The 20,751-nt window shown below is 38.5% G+C and overlaps 1 protein-coding gene across 4 annotated transcripts; it reads left to right on the forward strand.

Moving 5' to 3' along the window:
• Positions 1-222: 222 nt before the first annotated feature.
• On the forward strand, positions 223-16,012 carry LOC133992767 (poly(rC)-binding protein 3). 4 transcript variants are annotated; one of them, XM_062431496.1, is made up of 13 exons: positions 250-297; positions 3,255-3,278; positions 3,389-3,421; positions 3,701-3,817; positions 4,601-4,732; positions 6,289-6,417; positions 7,976-8,050; positions 9,434-9,479; positions 10,045-10,058; positions 10,989-11,064; positions 12,018-12,070; positions 12,815-12,984; positions 15,976-16,012. In XM_062431496.1, exons 1-13 carry the CDS (start codon positions 286-288, stop codon positions 16,010-16,012), a joined length of 918 nt encoding a protein of 305 aa, XP_062287480.1. In that variant the 5' UTR covers positions 250-285. The 4 variants fall into 4 exon arrangements, with proteins under 4 accessions (XP_062287476.1, XP_062287477.1, XP_062287480.1 ...); XM_062431492.1 differs by lacking the exon at positions 10,045-10,058 and having other exon boundaries at positions 223-297; positions 9,434-9,475; positions 10,986-11,064; XM_062431493.1 differs by lacking the exon at positions 10,045-10,058 and having other exon boundaries at positions 223-297; positions 9,434-9,475.
• The last annotated feature ends 4,739 nt before the right edge of the window (positions 16,013-20,751 follow it).

Here is a 20,751-nt window from a genome sequence, read left to right on the forward strand (position 1 = left end):
GTTTTTTTGTATCCCTATCTCACTGAGGTTTTATGGATGTTCAAACAACTACTCTGTTTCTGTTTAAATATGTGAACATAACAAAAGTATCAAAATGTCTGTGTGTGTACTGTTGGGTTTGGCAGGTGACTGGCTGGCTGGAATACCACCCTACTCCTTCTCCCTCTGAAGAAATCCCATTCCAGGACTGTGATCCGGTCTCATCCCCCCCCCCCCCCCAGCATGGAGCCTACCAAAGTCCAGTCAGAGGGTGGCCTCAATGTCACCCTTACCATCCGCCTCCTCATGCATGGAAAAGTAAGTAGGCAGGGATTATGATATTGGCTTTGGGGAAGGATAAAAGTTAGAGACATACTAGGAATTTATTTTCTTTCATTTCAGGAACCTTTAAGTCATTAATGACCTTGTATAACATCTTCTGTGCCTCTGGAGAAGCTTTGTCAAGTCTGAGAAAAATTACCCTGATTGTGTCATCAGCTTAGACTTCAACCTACTGATTTAAAACAGAAATAGAAAGCCATGAGTTAAACGTGTGGTGTTTGAAATGAGTCTGCATTCACCAGGTATGGAGAGTCTAATTAAAATATGCTATTGAGTGCATTATAAGAAATGCAGGGCCTAGCATTTTTGGGGTTTGACCTGTAGTATGGGACTCAGTAAATCATACATGACTGCTGCTGCATCAGTGTTGACCATTCCTTTTAAATCGGTCACTTGTGGCCTTTGTGGAAATGCAATAATAAATCTGTGGAGTGCCCCATAGTTAAATTGGTGTAGATTCATCTCGGTTTAACTGACAGTTCTAAATTCACATTGAAGGAAACCAAAAAACCACCAGCTGTATATCTAAATGATAAATGGCTGCATTCATATAGTACTTTTATCCAAAGCCTTACATCCATCCATTATCATGGTGTGTCTCCCATGCACTGTGTTGGCCTGACCATCGGTAGTAATTGAAGGTTTAGTGTCTTGACCAAGGACACCTCAACATGTGGAATAGAGGAGATGGGGATTGAACCACAAACCCTTTGACAAGTACGACGACGAACCACTCTATCGCCTGAGCCACAGCTGCCCATATCTGTTCAACCCTAACCTGGCATCCACTTTCAACCTGAAAGATTAACTTAGAAAATGTGAAAGTGACCTACATGGCCTCAGCTTATCGCCTTGGTGGGATGCTGCTCCTCCTGTCTGGGATCACCATGGCAGCGGGTTTTGTACAACCTACAGCATTAACCTGGGAATAAAACATGACACCTACAGTGTTAAGGACTAATACGCTGAGGTATTGCTTTGAGCTATTTCAACCCTTATATAATGGCATTGATACTGAGGTGGGAGAAGTGGTGATGTTACATGCTCCACAGATGACGGTTTGTCTGTGGAAATACTTTTCTGTGGTTATTAGGTGCTGACAGTTGTCTTTACCTTTCCTATGCCACTCTTCACCTCTCCTCTCTAGCTTGACCTCACTTTATTACGTGGCAGGCTGAGCTTCTAAAGTCAGCGTGGCTCATAGGCCCATATAAGTAGAGACTCCTCTGCCAGACTATAAGAAGTCTTCTACTCTATGTTGCATGGATGTCAACTCCACTCAATATGACCTTGCTGGCCCGTAATGCTTTTAGATTTCCCAAGGCACAGTGAAAAACCTGTAAGTGGGCATGAACATCTTGTCTGGGTTTTTGGACATTGAATGTGTTGTGTGCTCGCTCCCACCTCTCCTTTTCTCTTTTAGAGGTGGTCAAAGGTGGTATGTGTGTGTAAGCCTGCTAATGTGAAATCATCATGCTTTACTTTCCTGCCCCTATTGCAGTGAAGTGCTAAAATGCTGGTTCACAATTTTGTAAGACCTAAAAGCTGCAAGCAAATGGCTGCACTTATTGAAGTCTGTAGAGTTTGATGTAGGGCAAAGTGTGGGTTAAATGGAATGAATGTTATGTCACCCAAGTTTTATCGGAGGGTATGTCCTCGGGAAGGTCTTCTGGAGGGTAGGCAATCGTAAAACTCTGCCCAACTCCACTCAGCTGGCCGTGAATGTGACGTGCGTGCCACAAAGACTGGGGCCAACATCTTTCCCTTGTGTTGTGTGCCAAGCAGACTGCAGTCCAAGAATTCACCCGCCGCATGGCTGCTCATGCAGGAGCTCCAGATGGCCTGGTGATAGTTTGTGTAACCCTGCAGCCACACAGGCCCAGTCAGGCCCCAGATCTTACTACAAGATGGCACATGACTGCCTTCCACACCAGTTAAAAAGGCCTGTCCCTAGCTATTAGGCTGGGATCTGTCTGTATGGTATTGTCAGTGTGGTCTATTGGGTGCAGATAGCCCACCAGCACCATCCCTTCACCCTTTTTCTGGAAGGAATGTGGATTAGCTTTGAGGACTGATCTGATTCAGACTCAACCAGGGTGCCTGCCAAAGACACTTTTCTCCATTTGGGCATCAGCGCTAATACCCAGGACATTTGAGAAAGTTGCGTATTCACATGCCTCTGACAGTGAGTTAGTTTTTCTTTTTTTTCCCTAGCTTTGGGAGTGAGTTTCTCAGTTTGTTTAAAGCATTAATATAGCATTAACATGGGAATCTAATTTACTGAAGTTTATTTGTCAAATGTGCTGCCTTATTTTTTTAAGGGCTACAATAACAATCTTTTAATTAAATTGCTGAATCCACAGAGAGAAACAATTTGTCATTTTTGAGAGATGGACTTAAAAACAAAATGATGTATTATAAGCAACAACAATATCTTTGGAAATTATTATTGAAGTCAAAGTGATTATATTTTCAAAATGTAACACTTCGAGTTAGGAAAAAAAAGAAGGAAAATATTTGAATGATGCACAAGTGTATCTACTGTGTGACTTTACATTGTGCTGGATAAATATAAGTGGATGCTTAGGAAGCAACCTGACACTGGGCAGCAACTGGCCTGCAGCTCTAATGTCACATTGGATGTACAGCAACCCTCACAATCACTGAGGAGAGGCCAGGGACTGTTGACGCTAGCAGTGAGCGCTGCCCCTCCGCCCTTACCCCACTGAGGAGTGGGGTAAGAGAGTGATATATGCATATAGAGAGTGTGGCCCTCAACACCACCATGTAGCTGTGTAACCTCTGTATGCCCCTGTACTCTTTGCACCATGTCCAAGAAAATACAGCATGCAGTTTTAATGTTGTCCTCTTCTCATCCAGAATGAAATATGTTAAAAGATCCATGTTTTTTTTCTGTTTTGTTGTCATTGCAGGAGGTTGGAAGTATAATTGGAAAGGTATGTTACTTTTAGTACATCACACATACTTGCACTCATCAAGAAAATGAATACCAATTCATGTTTTAATCATTTTCAGAATTTTAATTATAGTTTTACCTTTTTTCCAGAAAGGAGAAACAGTAAAAAAGATGCGAGAAGAGGTGGGTCTCAGTATTAAGATGCATTATTCAAATGATATGTTGATGATGAATAGAAATATACATAATGCACAATACAAACAAGTCAATCAAGTCAAATACTTTATATTCAACAAAGGAAGAAACACAAATAAACAATATAAATTGGCTGAACTAAATAACAAACCCATTCGAATTTTGTAACATTGAGTCTTAAGATTTATAAGTGGTGCATATATTATTGAAATATGGAAGCTATATTGACCCCATCAATAATATGTACCGTATGTGTTATTTTTCCAGAGTGGAGCACGAATCAATATTTCTGAGGGAAACTGCCCAGAGAGGATTGTCACCATCACAGGACCAACAGACACAATCTTCAAGGCTTTTGCTATGATTGCCTACAAATTTGAGGAGGTATGATAAAAGTGTGTGATAGGTAAAACATGCACATGATGTACTTTGATGAATAATCATTCGACAATACAATCCTATGGGACTTCAAGTGATGTTGTCCTCTTTATTCAGATACAAGTACCTGTCTGCCTGGGGTTCATTAGTGTCATTTTAATGCTAATGCTTTTAATTTAGTGCCAAATGACTTTACATTTTCAACACAGCTCAGCTACATCAGTTTGAAAAAGCCGACTCTGTATTTTAACAGACTAGAAGTTTGTTGCAAACTCAATCTCCAGTTGTTGTAGGTATAGTAAATATAAATTTGACATGTATATGTTTTGCTGCAGCACACATATACAGTGTATAAGGCACTCAATCAATTCATTGTGGAAGATATTCATTTACCCTCCCTGGAATAGGTGAATTTAAATCACCTGCTTTCCACTATCTTTTTCTGTGATCCCGTCTTTGATGTCACTCATGTAATTGATATATTCAAGCGCTGTGACTGGAACTTGCAAGAGGAGACCGACTGCTGTGTCCTCAGTGACCTGCATACAATCTGGCCTGCCAGACCAAGGCGCTTGTTATTTACAGATAAACCTACAAAGCAGTGCTCATTCACCAAGTTGAGAAAATTGAAACAAATGTGTTTGTGCATGTTATTTGTACTCACTTTCAAGTCTGTGAACAGATTTATACCGATAGTCATTAACAACAAACTTTAACTTCATGTATTTATGGGGTCACCTTTAGAAAATATTGCCCCTGCAAAATAAAATCTATGTTCTTGTTTTCTAGGACATAATCAATTCCATGAGCAACAGCCCAGCAACCAGCAAGCCTCCAGTCACCTTAAGGCTTGTTGTGCCAGCCAGCCAGTGCGGCTCCCTCATAGGAAAAGGAGGATCCAAAATAAAAGAAATGAGAGAGGTATGGTAATATCCGTGTGGCCTCGGGCCCTACTTCTTTTCATAGATATCCATAAAAATGGCTATTAAGATAAAAGAGACAGACTTTTTTCCTAAGAAAATGTAGTTATATTTTGTAATTTCTTTCCCTGTGCTACATTTGCATTCTCCGACAATAATGTATAGATATAAAAATGGATGCATCTGCTAATCAAATTGCTCAACTTTACTAACTTCTTCAGTGTTTGTTTTCATTTTCTTATACAGTATGTGGGAATTGCTGCAATTTTCAGCACACATTTATAACCTAGCAGCTACGATAACATCAGTACTGCTACACTCGTTCTATGAGCACAGGCAGAGCCCATTCAACCCTGGGGAGCATTTTACAACATTTTACATGCTTGTTCAGCAAATCACGATGGCCTCACCAACCCCTACACACTGTAGGATACATCATATGTATAAATGCCTGTCTAAAACTAACCACCATCTACTTAGTCAGTGACTTGAAGGGTGGCAAGTTAGAGGACCCCGACTGTGCTCATAGATGGTTTGCTATAGCTCACACTGGCATTGTCCTCTAATGGGGTCTACAAGCTTAACAGCGAATTTCCAACATCACAGGTGAAGTAACAACAAGCAATACACTTTTCTGAAAAAACCACATCAGACACATATTATTATTCAAAGCGAGTATTTTTTATATTTTTTAAAACATGCCTAAAGGGGACACAATCAGATAATAACCCCAGTAGTGTGAGGTTTGGAGGGTTGATTGAGCACACAATATGCACGGGAAGGCATAGATAAGACCTTTCATTGATGTGGAAGACAAGGCCCTATGTATAGCAATATTAAAAAACACATCACGACTTAAAAAAGGCAGGGCAACATTTGCTGTTGCCTGATGACCACTATGAACATATTCTGTGGAAGCATTTCACTTCTGCCTTCAGGTTGATGTCACCAGATGAAGGATGGTGGCATCGACCTGAGATGTGGAGCCAGCAACGGAGGCATGCCACTCTAGTCCCAAAGGCAGCATGATGTACTCCTAAATGGACTCTCACAGGCAGCATGGCACAGCTGAAGCAAGAAGGGCAGCATAATATGCAAGAGGGAAAAATCCAAGGCACTGGGGTATAATAATAAGCCTTATATATTAATAAAAACACAGACACATTTCCAGGTCTACATTTTGGTCTCCTGGAATATCTTTACATGCTTTACAGTACCAAAAACTCCTTATGTATCTTATACGGGCTCTTTATGCAACCCATCGGTTCAATTTAGCTCCTGTCTCTTTAAGACATCCTCCCGATGAACCCGAGCTGATCTGATTGGTTAGCTTCCAGAAGCTGGCCGTCGGCAAAATGTTGATACAAAGGTAGAATACCATTCATATAGCCTGTGCCAGGAAGGGTTTGTTGGTGAAGGTCGACTCACAGAATAAGTTATTTTTGCCCTGCAGAGGGGATTACCTGCAGACCTCTTTAGAGCACTGAAGCCTGTGTAATATGGAACTGATTTCTGTCAACATTGTCAAGTCCCTCAAAGTCCCTTACTTTACTCCAGTCCACAGGGGCCCAGGTTCAGGTGGCAGGGGACATGCTGCCCAACTCCACAGAACGTGCAGTGACAATCTCTGGGACCCCAGAAGCCATCATCCAGTGTGTCAAACAAATCTGTGTGGTCATGCTGGAGGTACAGTATATCAAGATTTAGGAAACAGTATATTAGGAATGCTAAATAAGATTAGTCCGACAGAGCTTAAGAAAGCCAGTATAGACTGTTTTAAGGCTATGAGGGCAGACATGAGAGAGCCTAGCCAGAAATTCTGGTTAGGTACTCTATTTACCTTATATACTATATACTTTTCTATGTGTCTTTAAGTAGGTGTATCCACTGCTTGTTCTGGTAAACAAGTTAATATTTCAAATAAGCTTCACAAATACAAAAATACAAATACGAATCAGTAGGCTTTCTTAAGCCCTGAGAGGGTAATTTGTGTCAACATATGTACTTTCCATTTTGTTGCAGACTTGAAAGCTACTAGAAAATAACTCTGAAATGAGGTGGGGAGTGTGTGTGTGTAAGGAAAAAAAGAGTAAAATCACCTAGTACAGTTTAGAGGAAGCAATTTGTAATGTCGATTTGACATTCTTTGTGATTAATCATCCGAACATGCTGTCAGGAAAACCGAGTCTGCTTCTGAAGCATAAAGAGCACTGTTGCTGTGTCTTGATATTGTATTTAAAGCACACACCTAAGTGGTCCCTCCTTTCACTACAGCACAGCAGCTCCAGATGAAATCTGATTAAGCCCTCTCCACTGTCTTGAATAGCCTTGTTGCTGTGCACAGCATGAATCAATACCTCTGTGTCATTAAAGTTAGTTTGCAGACTGCAACTCCCCTGCTGTCTAATTGAAACTGGGAGGTTGCTGCTGTCTTTGAAAATAAAAAATAAAAAATATGGTACATTTGCATGAAAAATAGAGACGTGGTGATGCATTTAATCTGTGATCATCAGGTTTCATATGTGCAGCATCTTTATAGTTTTTTAATCTCTATAAATAGTGACTATTAATATCTCCATGACTCTTTGTTATGTTCGTGAGCACCATATTCCACTTGTTTACCAAATTTGCAAGCAAATTAAAACATTTCTAACAGTAAGAACACCAAGCTGTCAAGACACCACAGTGCCTCAGATAGATTTCTCTGTTATGTAGCAAAACAACCCACTGAGAAATGTAATTATCTTTCAAATGAATATGTCAATCACTGAGTGAATAAATAAATTGTTTAAATGAAAATGCTTGTTGTCACATACATACAATTAATCAACGTAAAGTAATTAACCAGATGCACTATGGTATTTTTAAGACATTATTTAACAACCTGTTTATTCACCCTCTATGTAAGAGTTAGATGAGAAGCATGGTACCACTCTCATGTATTTTATGCTAAATATGAAGAAGCTACAGTCTGCAGCTGATAAGCTTAGCTTTGCACAAAGACTGCAAACATTGGGAAATGGCTAAGTAACAATCCTGCCCCTAGCACCTCTAAACTCTCTGTGAAAACACAATTTGTTGCTTTTACACTTCACTGTTTGTACAGATTTCCAGTCTTGATGCTAAGTTAAGCTAATATCTTTAGTGGGTAGACATGAGAGTGGTGCCGATCTACTCATTTCAATATGTCCCACCTCAGACTAAAATTGTCCTCTGCCTCTCCTCTCTCTTCCCTTTCTCCTAGTCCCCACCAAAAGGTGCCACCATCCCTTATCGCCCAAAGCCTGCCTCCACCCCCGTCATTTTTTCAGGTGGCCAGGTAAGAGCTGAGCTAACTGTGGCTCATTAATTTGTGCCTAAAGCCAACCTAAGACTTACTGCAGCATCAGCCAATGCCTGTTATTGCAGTTCTTTTTAACTTTCACACACACACACACACACACACACACACACACACACACACACACACACACACACACACACACACACACACACACACACACACGCACACACACACACCCACAATACTTTGAGAAATGAGACTGAAAAAGGTAACATTGCAGCATTGTTACACTGCCACAAACAGTCGAGAGGAACTATGCTGATGCAGTTGAACAAAATATGTGACTTTTAAACCAGAATATGACGTTTTTTGTGCTATCCACTGCCAACAGTCAGTCCTGGTTGGGGTGGGTTATCGGACACACAAAAAGATGTGCGAGGGAGGGAGCTGTAGGTTGCAACATAATGTTTGATTTAGCAACAATGACATTAGCGTCAGCAAGAATGCAGAGCGAATACCAACCTACTTTGAGCGAATGTGGATAGTTTAGTTGCAGATATGGGCTAAAAGCATTTGAAATTTAGCAAACAAAAGCAACTAACTACATGTAATGACTGCAATTTGGGAACTTTTGTTTTGTCTAGAAATGATACCCAGTGCATGTTAAATGGGATAAAAACACGACAAGATAATACAAAAGCTTGATTTGGAGAATTTTGAAGCTCACACGGCTATGGACACAAACATTTGCAGAATGAAGCCTCTGCATAAATTCAACCTTTGTGAATCTCTTGCAAATCTGTGTCTTTCAAAACTTTCTCAGGTGTTGATTCAACATGTTGCCAGTTGTTGCAGCTGTAGCTTGTAATAGTGTCTGTTGGGATATTGATGCATTGCATTATGGAGATGTTTTATTGGGTCCATTGTAGTCATTTGAAATTCAAATGTGATGCTCACAAAATCTGCTCTTTTTTTTTTTGCCATTAATGCACATAAATCAATCTAGCTTTGAAATCATCAGTCATTTGAGACTTGGATGGATTTTTGGTTCATACACTTGAATTCATGAATAAAAGAAGCAGCTCATGTGTACTGTGGACTGATTTGATGCAGGACATACAGTAATCTTGCTTGCCAATCATAATGGTGGCTATATATCATTTAATTTGATATTTATGTATATTAAAATCAAACACTCATTGCTAAGACTTGGATAAATGTCTCGTTGCACTCCACATTCATCTAAAGATCAGGCTGTTGATGTTACTGCTTTTATATGGTATTGAAGAGCACAATTCAAATGATTATGTAATATTTGTTTTTGGAAATTCCTAATCAATCATGTTATTATGGTTTATTAGAGCTTAGATAGTACAAGTACTTTTGTTCATTATGCTGTTTTCTTTCCAATCCTTACAGGCCTACACAATTCAGGGACAGTACGCCATACCACATCCAGATGTAAGTTTTTAGTCTCTCCCACATTAAAACAAAAAATGATATCCAGTATATTAGTATTATGTAATCAAAAATAGTTTCAAACTTTTGATTACACTGACACACCATCTCTTTGAAGGTATTTAAAGTCAAGTCCTAGATCACAACTTCCAAAATCACATGACTGTCCTTGAAGTTTCATAGTGGACTGCAGCTCAGTCACCAAAAAGAACTCGAACCAGATCAAGCCGATAACAAAAAACAGTGACTGCTGGTGAGAATGATAAAGGCAAAGACAGTAATAGCAGTTTTGATGTAGACACCCACTTAATTCCAGTGGACCATATAGTCTCCATTAATAATCTGCTTTCATCTGTCTGTGTCGTAAGAGCATCTCAAGAGCTACCTTGTGTCAGATTCACTAATTCAAAGTTGGGCAATGATTGATGCCGGTGGAGGTGGTAGTTGACGGTACAATCACTCAAGACCAGACTTGACACCCTCTTCCACCCTCATTAAAACTTCTCTTAAAAGGAGCAGAAGGCTTTTAAGCACCCGTCTACCCCATTCCTGATGGAAATGATACACAGCAGGGGACGGACATCCTGTGACCATGTAGAGTGGAGAGCCGCCGCTCTGACAGGCTTATAAAACCCAAAGATTCTCCAGCTCTGAGTCATAAGTGCCAACTAGAAGGACACATGGTAATTGAGCAAATGGGAATGAAATGATTTCCTGCATCAGATTTATACGTTCATGAGTAAAGATGTTTGGGTTTCCATTTGGTAAATAAAACAAATCACAGTGGAGTATGGGAAAATTATAAGGAAATACGTAGAGAAGGAAAATAGTTAAATAACATAGAAATAGTTCAGTGACAGACTATAACCCTCTCTACATATAAGTGATGTGTGAATTGACTCTGATATCATTCAAATACATCTGTACGCATAAATCATCCACCCGTGAACAAATTGTCTGATTTAGAGACATGCACCTGATCGACGTTACCAATATTCCTCAGTGGGATACATGTAAGCTTGATCATATGGTACCATATGACACTGAAGTAGGCTAGTTTTTAAAAAAATGAACATTTATTTAGCTAAAGGTTCTAATTTTTCAGTAAAGATCAATAATATTTCCACAATAGCCTGAACATAGGCTGACATCTTCAATCCCAAAAACAAACAACTTAGCTTAAAAAATGATCTTGTTTTAAAGAATGTAATTAATATTTTCCTCATAAATGATGTTAACACACCCACAACCGTTGCGTTATTAATCAAAATGTTGATTTTTATGACTCGGTCCGCCCAATCCGTGGATTAAATGTGGTGTCCACGGATGTGACTCTAATCCGTGCATCACTACTTCATATCTCTTTTTCTCTTACTTTTTTTCCTCCACTACCCTGAGTCATGACCTCCTTCTCCTCACCGTTTCTTCACTCTCTTTTTGTTTTTTCTTCATTTCTTGGTGTGACCTGTGTAATTGTAACCTCTTAGTTCTACTTTCCCTCCTAACCCTTCAGCAGTTGACCAAGCTCCACCAGTTGGCTATGCAGCAAACCCCCTTTACCCCTCTTGGACAGACCACCCCTGCTTTCCCTGGTACGTACCCACAAGGCCCTGTAGGTCCTTCCTTCTCTTTGCATCCAGAGAAACATGTTTCTCTTTCCCTACCTTCCACCTTATCTCCTTTTTTGGCACAGCATGACTTGGCCCTGGTGGTTTCTCTCTTCCTTTGATTTTTTTTTCTGTATATATTTTTCTCTTGGCTCTGTCTGATATGACAGTGAAAGGCAATTACACTGGGATTTACTTCAACACAGTGTATTCAAAATTGCATTATACCTTGGCAACAGGATTACATCATTCCTTGAAGCATATTTTCCTTGTTTTACTTTCCACTAAATGTGAAAACCTCCAGTATAATAGGTTGGACACATTGAACTATTATAACTAGCTGAATCTTTCCCACATCTGAATTAAACTTACACTTACAGTAGACCTTTGTACATTAATTATTCTGCCTGTATGAGTATCAGCAAAAGACCAACTGAAGGTCTCATGAATAAACACAATCATGTTTAATTCTATTTTTTCCACCACTTTTATGTAAAAGGATGCAGCAATGATTCATTGAATCCCCAAGGTTCTTCAAAAAATGTGCCCTCTTGAATGTCTATTCATGTTTCTTACATCCCATGATGAAATACAGATGATTCAGTAATAGCTTAAAAAAACCCAAAATAAAAGGATCCATTGAGCTGTAAGCTTTCATACTTAAAGGAACAGTTTGATGTTTTGGGAAATATGCTTAATATATAGTTAAGCTAAGCAAAAAGACTGGAAATAGCAGGAAACAACTAGACTGTAAGTCTGAAGGTAAGTCTGCTACAAGTTTACCATAAGTTGTATCATTTTAATAGTCCACCTCTCAACAAGAATGCGACCAAGTGTATTTCCCAAAAGTCAAACTATTTATTTATAAGGTTTTAGATTTGTTAAAGTGACTATTTAAATTCAAATCTCCTTTTTTATCCCGTTGCTCCCCGATTCAGGTTTGGATGCCAGTCCACCAGCCAGTACCCATGAACTCACCATTCCCAATGATGTGAGTAATGCTGGAAAGGTTTCTCGAGATAGCGGACTGAGGGATATGCTTCAAAATACTTTCAAAATATGTGTCCTTCAGTTGGTATTTCAGTGTGTGTAAATTCAAAAAGTGTTGAGAAGATGCCAGCTTTTAAAACATTTGTAGTTGTAGCAATGTCATACTGCAATAACTAAAATGATTCAGACTTACATTACCACATAATGATCTAATGAACTGGAATTATGAAATGATTATGAAGGGCAGGTTTAATAGCCAAAGCCACAGGAAACCCAAATCAACAATAGCATTCTAACTAAAAAAGTGCGGATGTGGGTTTTCTAATAGTTATGAGCATTTATTTTCTCTCAGATTTTTGTGGCTGCTTAATGAGACTTTGATATCATGTATCCATTTTAACAATTTCAACCCAAATTTCCAAATGCTTTAATTAACTGATAAGGAAAACATTAGCTAGAATTCACAGAGATAATCTTTTCAATGTTATTAATGTACCAACAATGATCCCACAGGCTTCAGTTCCCACTGTTGGCACAGCAGAATACACCCTATCAGCTGGTCTGCTGAAATTGCTATCATTAATCAACCTTAATTTCCTGAATGATGAGATTAAAATTAAACCAGAATAAGACCATACCATAACCCATTAAACTTTCCTTTTTATGTCAAATGTAAGTATAAATGCACCAAGACAACAAAGAGGTTCCTTTGCTTCATGTTCAAAGACTTCTGCTTTTCTTCCAGCTAATAGGCTGCATCATTGGACGCCAGGGAACCAAAATAAATGAGATTCGACAGATGTCTGGGGCGCAGATCAAAATTGCAAACGCCATGGAGGGCTCATCAGAGCGCCAGATCACCATTACAGGGACTCCTGCTAACATCAGCCTGGCCCAGTATCTCATCAATGCCAGGTAACCCTTTAACTCAGTTTGGTTCCAGCACAATCTAAGAGATAAAAACAACACATGAATGGCCTTGACCATAGTGAGGATCTAAGAGAACTGCTATCTGTAATTGCACTGTTTAGAGAAAAAAAAGTATTTAATTAGCTTGTAAAGTTTTGATACTCATGACAACGAGTCACCAGATAATTATCTGTATCTGTCAGGCTTGACAAGAGGCAGATATGTTTTTTCTTGGCTGTTACTTTCCACTTTCGTCCCTTGTTTCCACCAAAGTGTAGACATTAAAAGTTTTAGCAATGGCACTCTTTGCAACTAAGTGGCTCATGGGAGCAATGCCAAGTACTGAGACAAGTAAACTTCATAGAACCTGCTGATTAGGACGATCAATAAGTGAGTCACCAAATGTACAGTGCCTACCTCCACGTGGGAAGTTTGTGGCTACAATCTCCATGATAAATCTGTAGAACAGGTGGCCTCAGCAGGCCTAACATGGCAGCTATAACTAAAACCAAACACTACTGTGTTTACACATGGGCCATTTACAGGATGTTATAAGGTGAACCCAACTGGTCGAGGCAGATGGCCTCCCACCTAGAGTCTGGTTCTGTTTGAGATTTCTTCCTGTTAAAAGGGAGTTTTTCCTTGCAGCTTGCTCATGGGGGAATGTTGGGTCTGTAAATTTAATAGTATGCTCTTGACCTGCTGTGTGTGAAAAGTGCCCAGAGATATCTTCTGTTGTGATTCGGGGCTGTATAAATAAAACTGAATTGAAAAGCAGCTCCAAGAAATATATGTCAAGCCCCAGAACTAAGGCTGTATAGTAAGATACTGTACACACCAATAAAATACAGAGGAGTATATTTTTCAGTTTTTGTTGTTTTTTTTTTGTTTTTTTTTTACCATGCACCACCACCCCTGTGTTTCCTTCACCTTTATCCACTGAAACTCTAATGCTAATTCATTATCAACAGAGAAACTAAGAGAATCCACATCCCTAACAAAAGGGACTTCATACTTTTGACTTCTTAAGGGCATTTCAGAGAACAGCCTGCAGAGAAACTAATGGCTATTGCTTTCCCACAATTCCAATGGCAGGTTCAGGGACGTGGCTGCCATGTGGAATGACCCCTCATCCATGACAACATCCTGAAGTCACCCTAAAAACTGGTCCTGTTTTCAGAAGCTAACATCAAAACCACCACTTCACAATTAACCTCTATGTGTTATCCCATGGAATTATTCCCTTAGACTCCCTTGGTTTTGCATAACGCTTCAGCATAAGCCTTGTGTGAGAGTTATAGTATAAGTCAGACTAACAACCCTGGGGTTTGTTTTGAATTTATGTAGCCAGTGTTTCATTAAAGGAGTTGTTTGACATTTTGGTAACTATGCTGGTCTGCTTTTTCTGGTGAGAGTTTGATTAGAAGATCAATGCCACTCTCATTGTTATACGAAGCTGGACGAAGGTTAACTTATCTTATCATGTAAATTGGAAATAGAGGGAAACAGATAACCAGGTTGTGTCTAATGGTTCCTTTACAATGTGCGACTATGAGCTGACTGATACAAAAGTTGAAAATCATGAGCTAAATGTGGTTCAAATCTTTTGGTCATCAATCCGAAAAGGTGCTCTTACTGTTGATTACACTGTGAAATACGTCCATTGAAGACCAAAGACAGTCTGAGGCAAAATTTTAACAGTATCAGAAATGTAAGACCAAATTCTCAAAATGTGACTGCTGCTACGATCCACATCAACAAACATACCAGCCAGAATACAACATATAATGACAGTTTAGGGGGGAAATAGACTCATTTGTCTTAATACGTCCAAAGCACACATCTAAAACAATGTACTTGTACAATGATTTGAAGACATTTGTGTGACTTTGCTGCATTTTCAAAACATATGAGCTGATGTCGTGCCTCTGCTTTTATATACTTTTTTTCCCCTCTTTACATCATAGCGCTACAATTCACCTTATATTCAATGACAGCCTCAACTTAACATCGTATCACGCACATATATATTATAATACAGTCTGAATGTGCCCACCAGCACCCTTAAAGCTCAGTAATTAACACTGAAATGACCTCACATCACAGGTTGCTTGGCAACCTCATGCCACAGCAAAACGACAGAAATTGATTCCTTCCAAGCGGAGAAATAGTCCAGCACATACACCTCCGTAAAACAGCAACCTGTCAATTTTACAAGAAGATTTTTGTATAGATTAAAGAAATTTGATATTAATTAGAGTTTACAGCTTTACAGGTGCTCCCCCACATCTGGTGTTAGCTGTTCCCCTCCTTCCAGTTTTTTATTCTAAGCAAAGCTAACCATCTGCTGACTCAACTCCATATTCAACAGAGAGATCTGTAAGTGGTATTGATCTTCCCATCTAACTCTCTGTGAGGAATCAAAAGAGCACATTTTCCAAATTGTCAAACCATCCCTGTAAGTATGTATTTAGCATGCGTCATTCCAAGAATAATATTGTATTTCTTTTTTGTAATTGTTATATTAGATACATTTGCCTATCAAGTCCTATTGTATCATTGTCTGGAAAGAGTAAAATTAATAAAAAATGGAAAATTTAGAAAAGCAAAGAAAAAAAGAAAATGAACAAGACCGCCACCTGAGCAATGCTGTTAGAAAGAAGAGTGATGTGATGCCTCTGTCAGGGAATAAAACTATCACATCGGACATTTCATGACACCATCATTCTTTTCAGTCCACTGCATGGCTACATGAGGGGGTTAGTATTGCATGGTTATGTTTGCCATATTTCTAAAAGCTGAGATGTTTTATGTGAATGGGGAAAAAACGAGGTGCCATCAAAAAAAAATTAAGCACAAAACCATGGCAGTACAACTTTCACTTTTATGAGAAAGTTCTTCTTTCACAGTTGTTTTTTGTTTTGTCTGTCTATCTTTTCCTCCCCCTCTCCCCCTCTCCCCCTGCTTTTCCCCCCGTCCTCCCCTGAACTGTTCTAGGCTGACGTCTGAAGTCACTGGAATGGGCACACTCTAATTTCTACCCATCTTCCCTCAGTGCATCACATGACCCTTGAGCAAATGGCATTGAACCTAGTTTATTTATTTCACTGTGTTAGATTGTCTTGATATTTAAGTGACTTTTAACTTTTATAATTTCTGGTATTTACTGTAAACGTGTATCTGCACTGTTACCAGGATTATTCACACCTCTCCGAAACACTGTTGTTTCTGTTACTGAAAGGTCGCTTTACTTTTCTGACACTCTAGTACCTTTCATGGCATCTCATGCACTGCGCTATTTGTTTTACCTCATGGTTAATCACATCACTGTACATTTGTTTTTGCTTTTTTGTACTTCAGGCATCAGAAATTAAATGCAAAGGAAGCCTAAAGATTAACAACACAATTCAGTCAAGGTTACCCCTTCTCCACCCCACATTCTTACATATTTTAATTTCCTAGACTATTTCATGTGTCAATGTATGCTTTGTTATACTAACAAGCAGCTATAAACCAGATGCTTTATTCCAGTTTATTGTTTTCATAACGAGACCAGTGTTTTACTGTGTGCCTGTGGACATTTGCCTGTATGTCTTAGTGTTGTATATACACTATAGACCGATCTGCATGACGCACAATACTCAGCCATCACTGTATGTCGTATTTATTTTCAAATCAATCTGGTAGAAGTGAAGGGAATGGAACAAGCTGTGAACAGTCAATTTATGATCTGGATGTGTCACACTGTCTCCAATTTGAAATGAACTCAAGGATATTCACCCGTAAACATCCACTGTAATGCACAAATATCAGTCTTTCAGAGTTTCATATGACACCTGTCAAGTAAATGCAACGAAGAGTGAAAGCTCAATGCATGCCAATAATAAACCCCATTTTATTCACCTATACACCACCAACATGTATTCACGTTATTCATACTGCTGTCTCATAGAAACTATGTATAAGAGGCATGGGCCACATAGAAAGGTCTGAAAATTGTCTAGTGTATATTTGCAGTCACATTCAGCTTATTTAAGGTTTTCAGTGTATGTCAAAAGGCTGAATAGCTGTTGGAAGGCAAGGAGCTCACTCATTCATCTCTGTTTTTCAGCTCTTTTCTCAATGATGCCTGGAAATATGTGTTTCTACTGAGCATGCATCAAACATTGGAAAAATGATTTTAGACTTATGTATCTACAATGAACCATCATTGGTTTTGCAGGTTATGCCAAGCAACTAAGCTACACACAATGCTTACATATACAGTACATGTATGTGTGACTCTCTCCACAGTATCTTCTTGGTTATACCAGGTTGTAAATCTAAACTTACTTCAAACTGGACAGAGACACTCCGTGGCACTGTCCTTCAAACTAAAGGTGAATGTATTTCAAAATGTGTTTTAACTCCTTGATTTACAGGCCAAACATGTTCCTTAATGGTATCTTTTTAATCAGGTACTTAAGTTAAAATAAAATACAATGCAGGATGATGTATACAGCAGAGCAGAGGTGATTTTTGAATTGTGTGAAGTGTGGCAGGTTGCTCTTAAAATAAGATCTGCTACAGATGACCCATTTTCGAATTTTAAAGCATAATTCACGCTATGACATACAATTTCTTTCATTTTCTATTATGTTTGCATATCCTTGTCATTAAATGCAAACTTTTCTTTACACATATAAATAGATGGCCTTGTAGGTATCACAGTAAAACATGACACTCAAATGATTAACATGATCTGAAAGCTGTTTTACCGATTCCAGGTAGTGACTTTTTTTATCCAGGTATCTCCTATAGAATTTCACATTTACTCCCAAAACTATGCATTACCTCAATACTAATTACATAATTAATGTTGGGGGAATATTATTTGCATCATTGCAGCTTTGGCTCAGGTACTTGCCTTTTGGTTAGAGTTATGTAATGTATGAGTCACTGATAGGTCATTGTTAAAATAAGACTGCTTTACATGAATACATTAACATTACACACTGCTTCACATTTACATTACGAATGTAAACCTGTACGAGCTGCATCCAGATGATGAATAGCTGATTGAGGTTTTTAAAGGTGTCATTTAAAAGCTTTGCATCATCCACAGAATCTGATGTGCATAACTCAAATATCTTCTGTAAAGTTTATTGGTTGTTTTTTGTAGATTCGAGGCATCTGTTGGTAAAATGCTTGCAGGCCAACTAAGATGCAATCATGCTACTTTACAGTGTGACCAGTTTGCAAACATATCAGTTGCCTTTTTGATTGTCATACTTTTATCTTTCATATTCATAGCATTGCTCATGTGCCCATCATTTTTCAATGCTGTGCAAGTCAAACACTTCTTGTTGTGTTGCTTTTGCCATTGTAATGATACATATACACTTATTTTGTTACTGTGCTAGAGCAACAAAAAGTTAAAGGTTAGCACTGAGGTGATATAGATGATGCTTTTTGAGAAAATGTGTCTGATCATGATTAAGTTTGATCATTTGCCTCCCGAAGGTCCGAATTGGATATATTATTTATTGAGGTTGATTATGAAATGTTTTGTAAAAAGAAGAGAATAAAGTTTGTGTTATTTCCCTTGAAATGGACCTTTGTTATCTTTTTCAACTTTCGTCGTCTTGTGAGTTGTGTTGGAAAAGCTTTTTCATTACAGAAGCTACAAATCTTGTTGTCTGATGAAATAAGTTACAGACTATACAATTATAGAAAGCTGGGTCTCTATGCCCATGGTATCTCTATAATACAGAGATAGCAGTTAGGTTTCCATCTGAATGTAGCACAAATTTTAACCAAATTTTCAGAAAACCAGGTAAAAGAAAGTTTGAATGAATGTTTTTTTCCATCCACAGCCCTTGTGCAAATCTGAGGAGTTGGGTCATTGAGATAAAGAGATGGTGGTGCTAATTTTTCAATCGAATTGAAAACATTGCAGCAGAACAAGACGAAATGAAAGTGCACCAGTCATTCCTCAAATAGTGAGAAATAATGCCGAAAATATGATGAAAATGTAAGTTGTGTATTCATTTGAGGAGTATTAAAGTCTCCTCAATGCTCCACAGAGATTTTATGGTTTTACCTGCTGCAACTTTGTGTCTGAACAGTGAAGTTACATCACATGCTTCATGTACGTCATGATTTATTAGTTAAGTTGGTTTCCATTGCTCAGGTTTTACTAACTGAAAATAGATGGATGGAAACACACTTGAAAGTTTCTTGAAAGTTAAAGCTTCACCACACTTTATTTTTCTAAATAAAATGAAGTAATTGTGAATACACATTTTAAGGGATTAAACCTGAGGTACAGTATATCCAATAAGGTCAATAGAATACAAATATTATATATTGGTTACATCTAACGTGGTAAAAAAATGACATGGTTGGTGAATTTTATGGATATGGATGAAACCAAGTTACAATGATGAAAGTTCCCACAGTACTGAGGTCTTCTGTGCTCACAAAGAAACTAAAGTTTCAACTTTTGATAGTAACTGATGTCATCGATTTGTCCTAAACCCCAGGAACAAGCTTAATTTCTTCATGACAGAAAAGCTAAATGAGAGATTTGCATTGAATTACAGGAGCGGAAGAGAGGCTGGCCCTGATGTGATGTCATTTCTTTGGCTCTCTATTTTTACTTCACTTTGATGCACTCTGGCTGCTGTGTTTTGGACCAAATGATGACCTCTTATTGTTGTCATGGAGAGGCCAGAGTAAAGTGCATTTTAATGGTCATTTCTGGACGTTATAAAAGGATTGCAAGGATTTTGACGTCTAATGCAGATAAAATGCGACATAAATGAAAAACACAGATTTACCATACGCAATATATAAAACAATTCCCAAATTATGGACCGTATTATAGGCTTTGAGAAATAGTTCATCCATGAGAACACCCTTGTAAACATAATAACATTGAAATCAATATTGATCTAATACATAGGTGTGTGACTCATTGTTATTCTGTGTTTCTCTTACCCCCCAAACAGCAAGAGTCACATTCAGCCACAGAGCAGCATTCTTGTGTCTTGGTCAAGGACATTTCAGCAGGGTGGCATCACATGGGCAGTGTAAGGCTAAGTCTGTTTGAAGGGAGGTTTTTTTTTTTAATGATTCCCACCTGGTCAGCAATGAGATGATCTTGAAAATTTGGTAAGACTGATTCTAAATAAGACTCAGATAACGCTGCATGGGGTCAATTAGGTAATACTTATGCACCGTTTGATTACCATAAAGTGGAGGCAATGCCTATTGTAAATCCCTGAAATGCAAGTTGGAGATAAGCTTTATGGAAGTTAAAATGGCAAGAGATTCTTTGGCCTTATTTCTCCATAAATGATGTATATAAGAGCAGTTGTTTGTTACTGTGGCAAATGTTCACAGTCACTCTTACAATAAAAGCTAGTTAAACCAGATGGGAAAGGTGGTGTTCTGTGTTTTTCAATGCAGTGATTGGCGAATGTGCATTTGAATGAAAGCCGTGCAGCCCTGCAAATAATACTAAATGTATGGAATTAATAATCAGTTTTTTTGCGACTGTCAGTGTGGTATTGAATCAACTCTGGAGATTTTTGAGACATATGACATGCAAATCTTTAAAGCCATTCTCTGCTCACACTAACAGACTGTAATAGACTACATGACAGCTAAGTGTTATAATCCTACTGGTAATAATAGAGTTAATCTCACAGACCATCAAAAGAGTTTTTATCTGCTTTCTACATGAACTACTTGAGAGACAAAATATTATAATTTGAACCTACTGTTTAA

Source organism: Scomber scombrus, chromosome 13, assembly GCF_963691925.1.
Source record: "Scomber scombrus chromosome 13, fScoSco1.1, whole genome shotgun sequence".
Classification (NCBI taxonomy): Eukaryota; Metazoa; Chordata; class Actinopteri; order Scombriformes; family Scombridae; genus Scomber; species Scomber scombrus.